The sequence below is a fragment of the Phoca vitulina genome, unplaced genomic scaffold, assembly GCF_004348235.1.
Source record: "Phoca vitulina isolate PV1807 unplaced genomic scaffold, GSC_HSeal_1.0 scaffold25, whole genome shotgun sequence".
NCBI classification, from domain to species: domain Eukaryota; kingdom Metazoa; phylum Chordata; class Mammalia; order Carnivora; family Phocidae; genus Phoca; species Phoca vitulina.
In genome coordinates this window covers 834,845-852,577 of record NW_022589728.1, presented here as the reverse complement: position 1 = coordinate 852,577, position 17,733 = coordinate 834,845, and the positions used below count along the sequence as shown (strand labels likewise).

The following is a 17,733-nucleotide window of genomic DNA, read 5'->3' as shown; positions in this document are numbered from 1 at the left end:
GACAGGGCACCTCAGGGAGCTTTCTCAGTCGTGTGTGCCCTGCCCACTTTACAAGATTGTGAGAATAACCTAACTGAATCTTTTAGTGCAATATACATTCAGAGTACTGCAGTCCTCAATAGAATGTAATTATTACAAATGTATGTAAATTTCATGGGCCAGTGTATGGAAATTACATGTTCTAACTTACTTGAAAAAAGCATAGTGGAATGATGCTTACTGCTACATCCCATGATGCTTACTGTCCTCCCATGGTTAGTAAGTGAGGTGCTGCATGTTTTGGAGCCTCCAAAACTACTGTCACTCATTGTGATAAGCCACTCTTGCCACGTCTCATTGCAGTCTGTCCAGGATGACACAGTTGATCATTCCTCCTGATTACCTTTGTTATTGCTTCTAGGACACTCTCTCGGCTCTCTTCCAACTTCCCTGGGAGTTTCCTCTCCCTTCCTTAGTGCCGTATTTCTGGCCACCTCCCTACCTCTGATATTGGTCCTCTTCTCCTTCCCTGCTCCCCTGTCAACCGTCCAGCCTGTGTTTGAAAACTGCCTCTATGTTCATGATTCTCAACTTCATACCTCTAGTCCCCATCCTCTCCTGAAGGAAAAGGTGGAGAGTGGGCTACTTTCACTCTCTGGCTGGATGAGGAGAGGTTTAGGCAAATCAGGAGGTCCTGAGGGCAACCACAGTATCCCAACACAGTGAATTGGACCCCTGCCCATTTTGCTAGTCAGGCATTTATTTGTGTTTAAAAGAAAATTAAGGGAAATAGACCCATTTAGGGAGATCAGTCTTCACTTATAATTTATTTTAGGGATTACCAGCTATTTTTGTAAAATAAAATTTATAAATTCAGAATAACCTTGTTATTATTACATGATTCTAATGTCCCTAGATGTTGGGTTTCAGTTTATATAATATGCTAAGTTTTCAGTACAGATGGAGCAAATTATAGCAGATCCCAGGTTTAATCTCTCTTCACTTAAATTTCAAGTTAGTAAGAATGATAAACACTTTTGTTTTACATAGTTCTCTTCTGAATATAAAATGGTATTGATTTAGTGTAGAAATTAGAAAAACAGAGTGAAATATAAAGAAGTCAGTGAGAGTCACTCATATTCTAACCACGGAATTGCTTTTGGCCCCTGAGATGTAGTCTCCAGTCATCAGTACGTATGTGCATGCACTTGTCTTCTGTTGTTCACCCATATTGTATTCTTTTATAATTTTGGTTATGTATGTTGGGTACTTACTGGCTGGCTCTGGGCTCTAGGGGTGCAGCCAAGGAACAGGGCAGGCCAAGCCCCTCCCTGCCTCAGGAAGATAGAATTTGGTGAGGGGAGATAGACAATACACAAACGAATCTATCATGGTAGATAGTAGTATGTGATGAAGAAAAAACAGGATATAGGGAGATAGACAGTGAGGGGTTGGTTGTTTAGATAAAGTTGCATGAACATTCTGGTTTATGTGAATATTTGACCAGAGATGTGAACACTGGCGTCATAAAATGTGTTTACACAGCATTTAGTCACTGCTTTTTGTTCAGCTTCTCAAATACTCGTTAGCAGTAATCTTTATCAACCTGCCATCTGACAGGGGCTAGACGCCACCAGTGGTAGAAGCACAAAGCAGGCGTGGCTGTGGCCTGGCTCACCCAAACGCACAGCCCCAGGGCCTCTTGTGCCCAGTGTTTATGCCAGCCTGGGCATGCTCCTGGCACTATACCCTGTGAACACCTTTACCTTGTAGGTGATAGTATTCAACACCTTCCTTGGGTTCACTTAACTATTCAAGACAAACCTATTTTCAGTAACCAACAGAAGTTTCCACCTTTGTGAATTTGAAAAAAACTTACTTTTTCAGGTATTGGAGGAGTTAGTGTATGAACTGATCATAAAGCAGTTGAAGCAACATCAGAATACGATGGAGGACAAATTTATTGTGTGCTTGAACAAAGCCGTGAAGAACTTTCCTCCTCTTGCTGATAGGTAAGATGTCAGTTGTGGTGGATGTCCTGTTGCAGGCGAGGGTCTGCAACTGCCCTCTTACTCATTGGCCATGTCCACTGTTTAGGTTTATGAACACCGTGTTCTTCCTGCTGCCAAAATTTCATGGCGTGATGAAGACCCTCTGTCTGGAGGTGGTGCTGTGTCGTGCAGAGGAAATAACAGATCTCTACTTACAGTTAAAGAGCAAGGATTTCATTCAAGTCATGAGACACAGGTTAGTGTGAAGCTAGCCCTATATTCTCAGAGGCAGCTGGCTCATAAAATTTTGATTTGTTCAGCTTTCTCCTTCAACTCAGAAAGAACTTGTAGGTTTTCATAAAATATGTATTTGTTAAATTTTAATCAGAATTAAAGGTGGTGGGGCCTGACCCTCCTGCCTCTGCTTACCTGGCACTTTGGGGAAGCCACATCTCAAGCATTGTCTAAGGCTCTTCTCAGATTTAAAATGCATGGTTTTGAGTTCTGTACCCATTTTGCCAACTAGGAGGCTTCCATTATTTGTTAAAAGTGTTCATTTATTTTCACATTATACTATTAAAATAAATATTAAAAGATGCTTTGATCACTTACAGTATTTTTATTTCTCTGTATTTATTTATTTCTCTCTTCTTTTCCAGTCTTGTCTGTATACATATTTTTTTTTAAAGATTTTATTTATTTATTTGACAGAGAGAGACACTGCGAGAGAAGGAACACAAGCAGGGGGAGTGGGAGAGGGAGAAGCAGGCTTCCCACTGAGCAGGAAAGGTCATGACCCGAGCTGAAGGCAGACGCTTAACAACTGAGCCACCCAAGCGCCCCAGTGTATACGTATTTTTTACATAGGGACAAATTATTGATAAATGCCAATAACAAAGAATCTATGTTGTTACATTGTAATATCCTTCATTAGAAATTTACTCAGTATCTACTGTGTGTAAAGCATTAAGTTGGGTGCTTCAAGGAAGAAAAGATACATAAAAACAGGTGTACACGGTAGGGGCCCAGACTACCCTAACTTGCTTCTGACCTGCCAGGTGGCCTGACTAGCACTTGAAATCGTTTTTTTCAAAATGTGAGATCCTTTATATTTAGTTTATTTTGTTTGACATTTCAGGTTTTTTAAAATATGCTTTTATTTTAGAATAACTGTATATTTATAGAAAATTTGAAAGATAGTACACAAAGTTCCCACATACCCTTCGTCCAGTTTTTCTATGTCACATAATCGTGGTACATTTGTCAAAACTAAGAAATTAACATCAGTAAATTAATGTTAACTAAACTAGATTTTAGGGACGCCTGGGTGGCTCAGTCGGTTAAGCAGCTGCCTTCGGCCCGGGTCATGATCCCAGGGTCCTGGGATCGAGTCCCACATCGGGCTCCTTGCTCAGCAGGGAGCCTGCTTCTCCCTGTCTCCCTCTGCTTGTGTTCTCTCTGTCAAATAAATAAAATCTTTAAAAAAAAAAAAAAAAATTAAAAAAAAAATAAAATAAAATAAACTAGATTTTATTTGGCTTTTACCAGTTTTCCCACTAATGTTCCTTTTTCTATTCCAGGATCCAATCCAGGATACCACAATGAATTAATTTAGTCATTTTTAATATTCTAGCTCATGATAATTTTTTAAGATATAAGTTTTATGTTTCCGTTGTAACAAATTTTGAAATACAGAATAGCACAAAGAAGAAAATGTTACCTGTCATATCTGAAAGTATAATAAAAGTTGTTAAATTTGTGTGTTTTAAAAAATCTCTCTTGTTACAGAGACGATGAAAGACAGAAAGTGTGTTTGGACATAATTTATATGATGATGGCAAAATTGAAACCAACAGAACTCCGAGAACTTCTGAATCCTGTTGTAGAATTCATTTCTCATCCTTCTCCAGTGTGTAGGGAACAAATGTATAATATTCTAATGTGGGCTCATGACAATTACCGGTAAGGTGTACATTAACTTTTTTTTTTTTTAAGATGGGGGTGGTGGTAGAGGGGCAAAGGGAGAGGGAGAGCGAGAATCTTAAGCAGACACCACACTCAGCATGGAGCCCAACATGGGGCTCAATCTCACGATCCTGAGATCATGACCTGAACCAAAATCAAGAGTTGGACACTTTCCCGACTGAGCTACTCAGGCACCCCACTACATTAACATTTTATATTACTATTTTTAAGGGAGCATTTGGGTGCTTATAGCAATCTGGAACAGATTATAATAATAAAACATTTTTAAACATGATTAATAATTAAAACAAGTTTATTTTAGTATATTGACATGTATCCTTATTTTAACTCCTTTTATGTACCTGTGGGCTTTCAAAATGTGCAGTTACTGGTTGAGTTAGTTAATAGTGTAATTTGTTTTTATAGTTATCCCTTTAAAATTTACAAAATTAAGGAAATGATCTCTGTGGGATGTCTTCATCCTACAGGACTTCCATCACACCACTTCCCGTAGGGTGTGAGCCTGTCCTAGGACCTCTTAGCATTCCCAGGGAGCCCTCTGCAGCCCTCCTCCCATTACCACTCTGCCCCATGCACCTGAGCCCTATCACATTGCAGGTGGAGCTGTGACAGGCACTTGGATAGGCTTGCAGAGGCACCAAAGAAGGGTGTCAGGGTACATACTCATGAGGGTAGGTTCTGCTGTGATTTGGGAAGTTAAAGTACCATGGGAAAAGATTATTTTTTAATTCTGGATGGTGTTGTCGGGATTGCACAAAAGTGATAGACAATATTAATGTTTTGTCATTTTGTTATTTTTTCTCAGAGATCCAGAAAGTCAAGCAGATGATGAGTCTCGGGAAGTATTTAAGTTGGCAAAAGATGTGTTGATTCAAGGGTTGATCGATGAGAACGCTGGGCTTCAGTATGTGCTTCTCCTGGAATAATTGGGCCAGGACAAATAAAGTTAGGGATATTTCTTCCTAGATTTGCACTGAGTATTTTTCAGCAGTTTTAGAATTATATTTATAGTATTGGCATTTTCTTTGCTTTCTCCATTCATAGTGTTTAATAAACCACATTAAGACTTAAAAATCCTGACAAGTTATTTTAATATAAAAGTCTTACAAAAGTGGTATGAATAAAGCTTTCTCTGCTCATGCAGTGAATCAGTGTCTCAAAATGAAAAAATCTGTAATGACGATTATTATGTTTCTCATTTAACTCAAATAGTTGAGATCACACTATACGTATTAATATTGAGTGAAATGTTTGAAACTTTAGAAATAAGAGAAAACCATAATATTGATTATATGGGGAAGTATAAATGATGATTATTTTCTTTCGGGTTTGGCCAGCAAACCCTGAGATGGTGAATGAAAGGATTTCTCCCAACACCTTCATTAGGAGAAAGGGGAGGCCTGGGGGCCAGACGCTTGAGTGGCGAAAGGCCTTGAGCCAAGCTCAGTCTCTGCTTTTATTGTGAGTTTAACTAATACACCATGTGCAAGGCAAGGAGTTCGTGAAGTATGTGACCACTACAGGTGCCTGTATTTTAAACCCACTCCCTGGATGAGACCCTTGAGCTCAGTAAGAATCCGGCTGCGTTCAGCCAAGAAACTTCAGAGGAGGCCCAGCGTCCGGGCACTCCTCCTTTGATTTTCAATTAGTCTTATCCAGGGAGGCATATACAAGTCAGGTTTTATCTATCCAGGCACTGTGAATCCTCAGTTTTCCTCTAAAATGCCAACCCTGTTAGTTTTATGAGTGTTTTATTAAGCACTAATTATATAAGAAGGGACATAAACTTTTTGTATGGTTCTATATTTCAATTTTCCTTTCTGCCACAATTTTAAACTCATTTTGCTTTTCAGAAATGCATTTGCATTTCATAAGCATTCATAAATTGTAAAACCTAACCTGTATTTTTCTTTAGCAGGGGGAAGGACAGAGGGGGAGAGAGAGAGTCTTAAAAGAGAGAGGATCACACTGTGTGGAGCCCAATGTGGGCTTTGATCTCACAACCCTGAGATCATGACCTGAAATCAAGAGTCAGACTCTTCATCATCTGAGCCACCCAGGCGCCCCGAGCCTAACCTGGTTTTTGTTTTTTGTTTTTTTTAAGATTTTATTTATTTATTTGATGGAGAGAGACACAGCGAGAGAGGGAACACAAGCAGGGGGAGTGGGAGAGGGAGAAGCAGGCTTCCCGCGGAGCAGGGAGCCCGATGCGGGGCTCGATCCCAGGACCCTGGGATCATGACCTGACCCAAAGGCAGACGCTTAAGGACTGAGCCACCCAAGCGCCCCCTAACCTGGTTTTTAACTGGTTTAAGTTTTGAATATTTTATGGCACTAATTTTTGGAGTGAATTGTTTTAGCAAGGCAGTGAAGGAATACATATAATTTCTTAAGGTGTTTTCTCGGTTTCCAAATAGTTAATATTATATACTCATTGAAAACTTCCCAGACAGTAGAGATGAGAATAACATCATCCAGTTTTTCACCTCTTGTTAAATATGTTAAGGTTTTGGAATATTCCCTTCCTTCAGTGCATATTATTGTTCATGACTCAGATTAAACTCTTTATACAATTTTGGGTGTGGTTTTCCTCTGTGTTAAGCTTTATAGAGATGACAAACTGCCTTCTCCACATGACACTGTGTATAGGACATTATTTCTTATTTGCCAGTATCTGAGAAATATGCTTCTTTCCTCTCTGCTTTTCAGATTAATTATTCGAAATTTCTGGAGCCATGAGACTAGATTACCTTCCAATATCTTGGACCGATTGTTGGCACTAAATTCCTTATATTCTCCGAAGATAGAAATGCACTTTTTAAGTTTAGCAACAGATTTTCTGCTTGAAATGACCAGCATGAGCCCAGATTATCCAAACCCTGTGTTTGAGCATCCTCTGTCAGAATGTGAATTTCAGGTGAAGTACTTATCTCTGTAATAATAAATTTTATAAGCTTTTCCTGTCTTTTAGTCAACAAACATTTTCTAATAGAGTTAAACTAGCTGTCTTTTATTGAAATATAAATGATGTATGACATAATTAGTTTCAGGTGTACAACATGATTTGATATTTGTTTGTATTGTGAGATGATCACCACAGTAACCCTAGTTAACATCCATCACCACATAGTTACAAATATTTTATCCTTGTGATGAGAACTTTTAACATCTACTCTCTTAGCAACTTTCAAATATATAATACAGTATTATTAACTATAGTCACCGTGCTACACATTCTATCTCCATGACTTATTTATTTTTTAACTGGAAGTTTGTACATTTTGACCCCCTTCACCCATGTCCCCTTCCCCCCATCCTCTGCCTCTGGCAATTACCAGTCTGTTCTCTATATCTATCAGTTCACTTTTTTTTTGTTTTGATGTTGTTGTTTAGATTCCACATGTGAGATCATGTGGTATTCGCCTTTCTCTGTCTGAAATATTTCACTTAGCATAATGCCCTCAAGGTCCATCCATGTTGTCACAGATGGCAAATTTCCTTCTTTTTTATGATTCAATAATAGTCCATTGTATATGTGTGTATATGTGTACACACACACATACACATCACATTATCTTTATCCATTCATCCATCGATGGATACTAAGGTTACTTCAACGTCTTGGTTACTGTGAATAACGCTGCAGTGAACATAGAGGTACATATATCTTTTTGAGTTAGTGTTTTGTTTCCTTTGGATAAATACCCAGAAGTAGAATAGCTGGATCATTTCTTTTTTTAATTTTTTGAGGACCTCTATACTGTTTTCCTTAGTGTTTGCACCAATTTATATTCCCACCAACAGTGCATAAGGGTTTCCTCTTCTCCACATCCTCACCAACACTTGTCATTTCTTGTCTTTTTGATCATAGCCACCTGACAGATGTGAGGTGATATCCCATTGTGATTTTGTTTTGTGTTTCCCTGATGATTAGTGATACTGGGCTTCTTATTTTACTTGGAATACTCAACACATTCCTTTCTGAAACACATTTGCTTCAGCCTCATCTGCGCACACTCTTCATATGCTCACACTTGTCCCCCTTTCAGCCTCCACTTAGATTTTCCTTTCTCCATAATGCCATTCTCCTTCCTCATCAGTCGCCCCATCAATTTGGTAGATACCGAGTTTGCATTTTCTCCTGGCAGGCTTAACAACCTGTGATGATTTACATATATGGACGTGCTCACTTCATCTCTGCCAACCTGGGCAGCAGAGCCTGACTGTTTTGCTTGCACTTGTCCTAGTGACTTTCCTAGTGTCAAGCACATGGTAGGACTTTGGAAGGAGTTGAGCCCTTTAGCTTGTTACTGTTGTGGTGCCATTATTGAGGTGGCATTAAGCCATTTAATGCAAAATGTGAAGGAGGAGAAATACGGTTTTTCTCCCCCAGTACTAATCAGTATTTCTAGTTGGCAAATAATTATTTAGTTAAAATTTTTAAATTCAGAAAGGTGGTTCTTCAGCTGCTTCCCACAGAGATACATGAAATTATAGTACATATTTGCTGATAGTAGCAATGGATTTTAATAAAAATATTTCAGTGTTGCTAAAGAAGGACCATTATTTCATTTGGAGCTCTCTTATGTGCAGGAATATACCATTGATTCTGACTGGCGTTTCCGAAGTACTGTTCTCACTCCAATGTTTATTGAGACTCAAGCCTCCCAAAGTGCTCTCCAGGCCCGGACCCAGGAGGGATCCCTCCCAGCTCAAGGGGTGATGGCTAAGCAGATACGGGCCACCCAACAACAGTATGACTTCACACCTACACAAACTGCAGGTAACTGTGCACCTGAACACCTGCCTGCTCTGCACCGGGCAATATGATCTGTGGAAGTGGCCTCCACTACAAAAACATTGACTGTAAGAGAAGTGAAACAATAATAGTAAAAAGTGGTAAGAACCACAGAAAAGATACATCAGTCAAAGGAGAAAAGCATTGGGGTTACAAGAGTCATCAAATTCTTAGAGTTGGAAGGGGGAGGGCTGAGGAGGAGTGATGGGGAGCTGGTGTTTAAAGGATATGGAGTTTCTGTTTAAGAAGACAGAAGGTGCTCTGGAGGTGAATTGTGGCGATGGTTGCCCAACTGTGTGACACCATAGTACTGTACACTTTAAATGGTTCAAATAGTTAATTTGGTGATCTCTAAATTTTTGGTAAAAAAAAAAAATAGGGATTATTTTTGACTAGGAAAAACAAAAGTTACAGTACATGTATGTTTTATTTTGGTTTTGTCCAGAAAAATCTAGGTGCATCATATTTAAAATCCCTTATCTCAAAAGCAAAGTACTGAAGAGCTAAACCAAAATCATTTACTGTGTTTATAGTTTATTAAACTTTTCTTTTTTAAATCATTCACCTATTTCCTTTGATCAGAGAAGTACAAGTTGTGGAGTAAAATACCTAAATCATTTCATATAAGTATTTCAAATGTTTTTCCCTTAAATGAATTTTTTCATGTTCCATTGGTTCTAGAAGTACGAATGATTTGAATAATTACCATGGATATTTTATGACATTATATTAGAAGTCATGAATCTTTAGTACCTTATAGTAGATACAAAGTATCATTCCTATAATGATCACAGTGGCTTGAAGGAGCGCGTGGGGTGTTTCCTGCTTCACAAATGAGGACACTGAGGCTCAGACACCTAAGCTTCCTCGGGTCGCTCACTAGTAACCTGATAGAGCTTCTGCCTAGTGTCTTTCTGCTGTGACATGGCTGTCTCCCTGGAGGAGCTGTCCCCAGTGACTATGGCAGGTGAGCCCGTGGAGGCCCCAGGTGCCACCAGGATGATACATCCCTTGTCACTCACAGTGTGTCTGGCAGTTGGCACTGCGCCAGATGCAGTGCTGGGGTGGTGTGGGCTTGGCAGGGTTGTGCAGTGCTGAGCATGCTGTGACATGCTCTGGTCATGCCTGTTTGTAGATGGCAGAAGCTCCTTTAATTGGCTAACTGGGAGCAGTATTGACCCACTGGTGGATTATACAGTCTCCTCATCATCGGATTCCTCATCTTCCTCCTTGCTGTTTGTCCACAAGAGGAGTGAAAAGTTACAGAGAGCACCCTTGAAGTCAGTGGGACCTGATTTTGGGAAAAAAAGGCTGGGCCTTCCAGGAGTTGAGGTGGATAACAAAGCAAAAGGTAAAGTAAGCTTGCTGAAATATACTTAAAATAAGTTAATGCAGAAGATTAGATAAAGAAAGTACATTTCTGACTGCATTCACGTTTCCTTATAACCTGTGAATAAGCCAATTAAAATTTAATTCGGGGGCTCGGGGATGGCTCAGTCAGTAGAGAATGCAACTCTTAATCTTGGGGTCATGAGTTTGAGCCCCATGTTGGGGGTAGAGTTTACTTAAAAAAATAATAAAATTTAATTCAGTAAATGTTGTTTGGGCACTTACCACGTTGAAAGCCTAGTTTGAGGTGTTCCAGAAAAGCTATTGAGTAAATTGGACTCAGTCCATTCATTTAGTGACTTTCTGAACATCAGGGCTTGGTAAGTAAACAGGTAGGTGACCTTGAGATGAGGCAGAATTAGTAAGTCTCAGAGAGAGAGAATGAGAGAGTGCCAGGAAGACCTTGGGAAGAGGCCGCCTTTGGGACTAGCCTTGGGAGCTAGGGGTGTGGGAAGGGGGAGGGTAAACAAGGACTGAGGCAGGAAGTGTGGAGCATGTTTGGGAAGGGGAGGGGACCCAGATCAGCTTAAGATTGTTTAAGGACTGGCAGGCCTTGTAGAAGTCTAGCCTGTGGGACAAGCCCACTGGGAGCATAGAGCAGACAGCTAGGGATGTGGGCCTGCAGCTTTAGGAGGCAACCAAGGCTTTCTGTAGTGAACCAAGCAGACAGGCAGGGTTCTCTGGATGACCTCTTGGGGGGGGGGTCTGCATGGAGCAGCATGTGGGGTGCCTGAAGAGGCCCTGGAGGCCAAGGCCACAGGCACCCCCACCCCACCACACACCCAGGGTCCTGGTGGGGAAGATGAGGGGAGATGTGTCACAGGGGCTGCAGGGAAGTGCTAGCAGAGCTCTAAGACCCAGTACTGGCTGAAAAGCAACTCAGCTTTTTATGAGAATGGCAGCTCTGGGAGTGAGTCAAAGCCCAGAGGAAGAAAACGGAGAGAGAGAAAAGGTCCCAACACAGAGCCTTGGGGAAATGCCAACCATATGAATTTAGATATAAAGAAGTAAAATTAGGAGCAAGGATAAATTCCTTTTATTTATTTTTCTCTTTTTTATTAAGTTTTTTATTTTAATCGCAGTATAGTTAACATACAGTGTTTATATTAGTTTCAGATGTACAATAACATAGTGATTCAACAATTCTGTACATCATTACTCAGTGCTCATCATGATAAGTGTACCCTTAATCCACTTCCCCTACTTCACTCATCCCCCCACCCACCTCCCCTCAGATATGCTTTATTTTATTTATTTTTTAAGATTTTATTTTTAAGTAATCTCTATACCCAACATGGAGCTCAAACTCACAACCCCGAGATCAAGAGTTGCACACTCTACTGACCGAGCCAGCCAGGTGCCCCTGATACCCTTTATTTTAAATGAGTAAGGGTAAATTCCTTTAGGAACTAAACACATACATGAAATACTTTCCTCATTTCCAACCACTCTTTTTCACATTTATGTTGCAGATCTGTGGCCATACATAATTCTGTGAATTTAATGTAGGTGAGGTAAATCTAGCTTGCTTTCTCTCATCACTCTGGGTTTGAAGGGGGCTAATGAGCCCCCTCCTGCTCTGTCTGTTCTGCTCCCTGCTTGCTTGCCTCCCACCAGTCTTCTTTCTTTTGTATCCTCTTCCTCTGCTGTTTCTCTGCCAGACTGTCATCCAACCAGAGTGCATAGTTCTCTTGTCCTTCTGTAATTGACGATGAAAGTCCCGAGGTTAAAATGCAGTCCCAGAATGACTATTACTTTCCCGTGGCTCATGAAGTGTCTTGCTCACCTCAAACCCATGGCACGTACATCTTCCCACAGAATTGTTGAGGTGTGCATTTGGGGCAGCCTGAAGTCCAGTTAATGCTTGATGATTGCCCATGACCCACTCTTCTGAATGGGGAAGAGGCTCAGAAAACAGAGGGAAGTGGCTGAGGATGGCAGCATAGTCCACAACTCAAACTGTTGAGCAGTTTTTTCCCTGTCTTTATTGACCTTGTATAGAAATTAAGGAGGATAAGAGGTAAAACCTAATTTTTAAACCATTTTCCTTAAAAGTTTTATATATGAATTTGAAAAAACTCATAGAACTGAGTAAGCAAAATGAATACTGTCAGCTATCCATTTTAATTGGATTAATATATTTGAATCTGCCCTTGTACCTTTGTAGATATAAAATATTTCCCATACTGTCTGTCTTCTTTGGGGTTTATGTATTTTCTTGCCTAAAGAGGAATATTTGGAAGTTCATAAAATTTGGTAAATTAATCCTTATTATGATACTATTTATTATTGACATTTAAAAATGAAATTGTAACCTAATTAAGATATCACTTTTCAACCATTATATTCTTTATTACAGTTTCCTTTAGTTATTTGTATCATAGTAATACATGCCTGTAGTTTAAAGAGTCAGATACTTTGCCAAAGCTTTCTAGAAGAAACAGCAACCCTCCCTACCCATTTCCCAAATTCCAGATACAACCACTTCCGTATCTCCAATATTGCTACCCTACCTTTTTTTTCTTTCAGTATTAGTCATTCTCTTTTAGCTTGCATTATGAACATTGAGGCTCTGGCTCCTTCTTGTCCCTCACCCTCACCTACCACACACATACAATGAATTCTTCCTGTGCCCTCATCCTCTGATATAATTATGTCTTAATCTTCGTTTCATCAGTAGTTTTCTCTTATTTTGACTACATAAATACTATGTGTGTTCAAGGCATAGTACTACTATGATTATTTTTCCTTTCTTGTACAATAATTTTTCCTGGGCATTAATAATTATTTTGGTTTAGATTTCTACATATTATTACTTGATTTCCTCTGAGTTGTACCACTGTCTTTTACTTTTACCCAACACATAAATGTTTCATCTCAAAAGAAATCTCTCCTGGAGCTTCTGAGCCACCCTGTTCCAGGCTACTTGCTCTTGGGGTGTCTGCTCAGCTATGGTCTAGAGACCACCTCTTCATCCTGAGGGTCTTTTCACCTCTCTTGGATCTGATTCTTCTTCCTTGGCTTGTTCCTTCTTTCTGGTGAAGCACTTCTCGAGTATTCCTGAGAAAAGGGGTCAGAAACAGCTGTTTTTGATGCTTTGATGGCACTCATACCTGCTGGGTAATTTAGCTATAGAATTTTGAGTGTGAATTCATCAGGGTTCCCTAGTCCCCAGGGTTGGGTTGGGAAACCTGGTGGCATTCATTTTGTTGATTCTTTGTAAGAATTGGACTTTTTTCTCTGCAGAAGATCTTAGGATCCTTTCTTTTAAATCAATTAGGAAATTTCACAAAGGGTCCTTTGGAGCGTGCAGGTCTGTTTTAGTCCATTTTTCTGGGCACTAGGAGGGTCCTTTCAGACTGCTAACACATTTTCCAGTTCTGGAATATTTTTTCTTGGATGATTTAGTTGATGATTTCCTCATATCAGTTTTCTTTTTGGAATCCTGTTGCTTGGATATCAGACCTTATCAGATCTTGTAATTGTCTTGTTTTTTTTTTTTTTTCCTTTTTGCTTTGTATTCTGGGAAATCACTTTAACCTATCTTCTAACCCTTGCTTTTAAGTTATGATATCATATTTTTAGTTTCCATGAGCATTTTATGTTCTCTGAATGCCTTTCCAATCCTTGATCCACTGTTGCAATTTCTACTTTTGTCTTTTTGATAAATGATAATATTTTGAAATTTTTTTCCCCTGGATGGACTGCTTTCAACAGTTGCTCTTTCTCTGTTGTTTTTTTGTTTTGTTTTGTTTTTTCATTTCTGTCTTTCATGTTTGAAGCTTTCCTCAAAATGTCTGGTGACTTGGCTTTTTGCTTATACTCCCAGATGGGGCACTAAAAAGGCATTTGGAATAGCTACACATTGGGAATAGACCAGGACACTGAAACTCCTGACGTGTTGATATCGTTGCCTGTGCTTTTGTGCTGGTGGATTACCCAGAGGCAAAATCTCCAGTCTCTTGCCTGCAGACTAGCAGGCCAGGGTGCCAGCACTCTAGACGCCAAGCAGAAGCAGGCAGCTGCAGGTTCCAGAAGCCCTTGTGGTCGCTCGTGGTGTAGTTGCTGTGCCTGCAGCTGTGCCAGCCCTGTGCACCCATGGGCCGTGTGTCCTCTCCCAGGGTCCGCACCTGCAGCACGAGGGGCAGTGCTTTCTAACCACACCTCCTGCTGCAGCCTCACTTTCCTCCCTTCCTGTAGACATGCCTGCTGCTGCCAGGTCCTGAGCCTTCCAGGTCTTCTCCACTGTCCTTGCTTTGTCCCTGTTCTCTGCATGGTGGCACTGGGGTTGGGCTGAGTTAGTTACAACTTTCTACTCTCTAGCTTCCAAAACTGGTTAGTGGTCTCCTCTGCTATTCTCTGTTCTTCATAGACTTATGCCATTAAAACAAAACAGAACTGCTAGATGAAAGTAAAAAATGGAGGTAAGCAAATAATTCTACTTTTATTTTAGGGGATTCTAGAAAGGAGTTAAAGTAAACTACAAACGTCAAATTGGCTATCTGTAACAAACCTTTATATTCTTCAGGTATAGACAATCGGGCAGAAATATTAAGATTACGCAGACGATTTATAAAGGACCAAGAAAAGCTCAGTTTGATTTATACCAGAAAGAGTATTGCTGAACAAAAACGAGAGAAGGTTTGTATCTGTTTCGAGAATTTGAGTGGTCAGAGATATTTATTTTATATCAAAGGATATATACTAAAGAAATAAGTTTCTTGTCAGATATTTCTTCCATAACAAAATTACAGAAGCAGCACTATGAATTAAAGTTACTTATGAACCAAAGATTATTCCTCTGACTAATGTAGATGTAAAGGACAGTTGTGACTCACTAATGAGGTCATGGGAATCTCGGAATGGGGCCTGTGTGGGCAGTCCTTTGGATCTGCGGTATGTTGTGGCTCACAGGCACTGCCAGGACCTCATGCCTGCCCCTTATCTCAGACTCACTGCAGCTTGGCTTTGTTCTTCTCTGTGACAGCCTGGCTTTCTCCATGTGATAGAGACACAGCCTCCAATCATTCCTGAATGGTCTTACAACTTTAGCTGCTGGGAAGAATTAGCCAGAGCCTTGACCCACCTTGGGTCTGGAGCCACTGTGGGACCACATTACAACCAGCCACTCTCCTAGGGGTACCTGGATAAAGAGGGAATGGTGAGCCCAGAGAAAGCAGTGAGCAGGCCAGGCGGATGGTCCAGGGTTATCTGCTGAAAGCAGTTGACCTAGCGTGGCATAAATTAAACGTTTATCAAAATGTGGAAATAATGAAAGAGTTTGTTTAGCCATAGCTTCAGTATTACTTACAAATCAGTAATTATGACAAAATTTTCAAGAAAGACAAGATTGTGAGTTAAAAAAAAAAAACCTGAGTTTGTTCTAATTCAGTTTAAATCCTCAGTCACTTAATTAACTTGCAAATCTGAGTATGAAGTAGTTGAATGGTTCCACTATATCTTCTGTGGAAAGAAAAGGTACATTTCATCTTTCTCTTGTCTCTGTAAGTACAGCTATTCTCTTGAAGATGAGGGTCCAAAATCAGTGCCCCACAGTCATCCCACGCTCCTTCTCACTGGCCCCACCACACGTGGAGAGCGTTCTGCTTTTTCCACTCGGAGAAGTAACCACAAGCTACTAATTAAGCCTGAAACCTAAGTAGGTGTGCCTGAAGGAAATAACAAGCAGAATATAAACAGAAGGAAAAGATAAAACCAGGATTGTTGGGTAGAAATCACAGGGAGATATTTTGGTCTGATACAAAGAGAGTCCTTTAAATAATTAATAAATGTGGAATGGCCTGCTGTGTGAGGCCATGCATTCCCTGTGACACAGCTGTTTTCATCTGAAGTGGCTGACCTCTCAGTAAGAATGGCATGGAGGTAATCAGGCATCAAAAGTCCATGCGCTTTATTTGTTGGGAGCATTGTGCTCAGTGTCAGGCACTACTCTCAATGCTAGTGGTACAGAGGCAAATATAATACAAGCATTCATGGAGCTACAACCCAGGGTGTACAACAGAACAACAATAACAAAAAAAATGAATGAGTTAAGATTATAACGTGCAGTGTTGAAATTAAGTGATGACTATGTGTGGGAAGACTGTTAAAGAGGAAGTGAGAAAGCAAGCCTCTTTGAAGATGATATCTGAGATGGGAACCAAATGATGAGAGAAAAACTGTGAAAAGACATTCTAGGCAGAGATGAACAGGTCCCACAGTCTTGTGTGGTGGGGAGTCGGGGGTGACTCAAGAGCAGGTTCAAGGCTAGTCTGGCCTGAGCAGGTGAGCAGGGAAGGGAGGAGCTGGGATTTAGGGGCTGTGGTGATATCACTGGGCCTGATAGCCAAGGTTTTTTTTTTTAAGAGGAAGTAAGAGGAAGTACAGCCCTCTGAGATATGGCTTTAAAAAGTTTTAATTCAAGTTCTCTGAGTTTATAAATATTCACATTATTTTGTGATGAATATTTAAATAATCTTCTTACTACTCATTTGATAGCAATTTTTATTTTGGATTTATTGTCTACCATAGACTGTAGTGACCAAACCATTTTGGATAAAAATTGTCATCAGGGTCACCTTTATGTTAAAGATAAGTACTGACCGATTGTTTCATAGTTCATGCACTACAGATTTCTTCAATAAGAATTCTAATCTTCTTTCTTTGGTTCTAATGATTATAGGAGATTAAGAGTGAATTAAAAATGAAGCACGACGCCCAAGTCATTTTGTACAGGAGTTACCGTCAAGGAGACCTTCCTGACATTCAGATTAAATACAGTAGCCTGATCACCCCCTTGCAAGCTGTGGCCCAGGTTGGTCCTTGAATGCTTCATTTTTCTATTGACAGATAAAAACTGTTCAACAGTTTCAGGGGGCTACTATGTGCAAGGAGAAATGGTTGATGCTACACTGTATCATAAATGAGGTGTTGATTTGTCTTTAACAATGGACTTGGTTAAAAGACATTGGTCCAGGTCTTGGCCCTGCTGTTTCCTGGCTCCAAAACTTCTTTTCACAGGTGCAACTCACTTAGAGTCATCTAGAAGATAGCCCTGCAGGTGGGATCCTTGTCAAGACATTTAATGCTCTGAGACACAGCTTCTTCATCTATAAAACCAGGGAGTGAAATCTATTTTTCTTACCAGTAATGTTGATCAGTGAAATAATGTGTAATAAATTTTAAAATGCTAAGCCACTTAAATCATTGCTTATACAAGATCCTTTTGGAGGGCTGGGGGGATCAGGAGACTATCAGTTTATGGGTGGGATTAGTATTTTACTTCTCTGTTAATTTTCTTAATAGCAGAGGATTGGAAATATTTTTCTAAGTTGTTAGGGTTGAGAGTGAATGAAGTTTTCTAGCTGAATTCTCTGACAAAAACAGGATATTTATTCCCTGAAAGCCTAATTAATATTCCTTTGACTTTTATCAAAAAAACTTTAAAAATTATGCTAGGTGCTGAAATATAATGCCATATATTTTATTATATATTATTATATTATATTATATTATATATATTATATATAATATATAATATTATTATATTAAATTTTCAGAACTAATATGTGTAATAAGTTATATCTGCAT

General features: G+C 39.8%; 1 protein-coding gene across 4 annotated transcripts in view; it reads left to right on the top strand.

Annotated features, from left to right (window-relative positions):
• PRKDC (protein kinase, DNA-activated, catalytic subunit) overlaps positions 1 to 17,733 on the top strand; it is a 254,337-nt gene that overhangs the window by 163,071 nt on the left and 73,533 nt on the right. For all 4 annotated transcript variants that reach the window (XM_032421988.1, XM_032421989.1, XM_032421990.1 and 1 more), the window contains 9 exons: positions 1,867 to 1,991; positions 2,077 to 2,226; positions 3,759 to 3,932; positions 4,762 to 4,860; positions 6,666 to 6,873; positions 8,550 to 8,739; positions 9,890 to 10,105; positions 14,672 to 14,784; positions 16,826 to 16,957. In XM_032421988.1, coding sequence (XP_032277879.1) covers positions 1,867 to 1,991; positions 2,077 to 2,226; positions 3,759 to 3,932; positions 4,762 to 4,860; positions 6,666 to 6,873; positions 8,550 to 8,739; positions 9,890 to 10,105; positions 14,672 to 14,784; positions 16,826 to 16,957 — 1,407 coding nt within the window. The remainder of the gene's footprint in view (positions 1 to 1,866; positions 1,992 to 2,076; positions 2,227 to 3,758; positions 3,933 to 4,761; positions 4,861 to 6,665; positions 6,874 to 8,549; positions 8,740 to 9,889; positions 10,106 to 14,671; positions 14,785 to 16,825; positions 16,958 to 17,733) is intronic.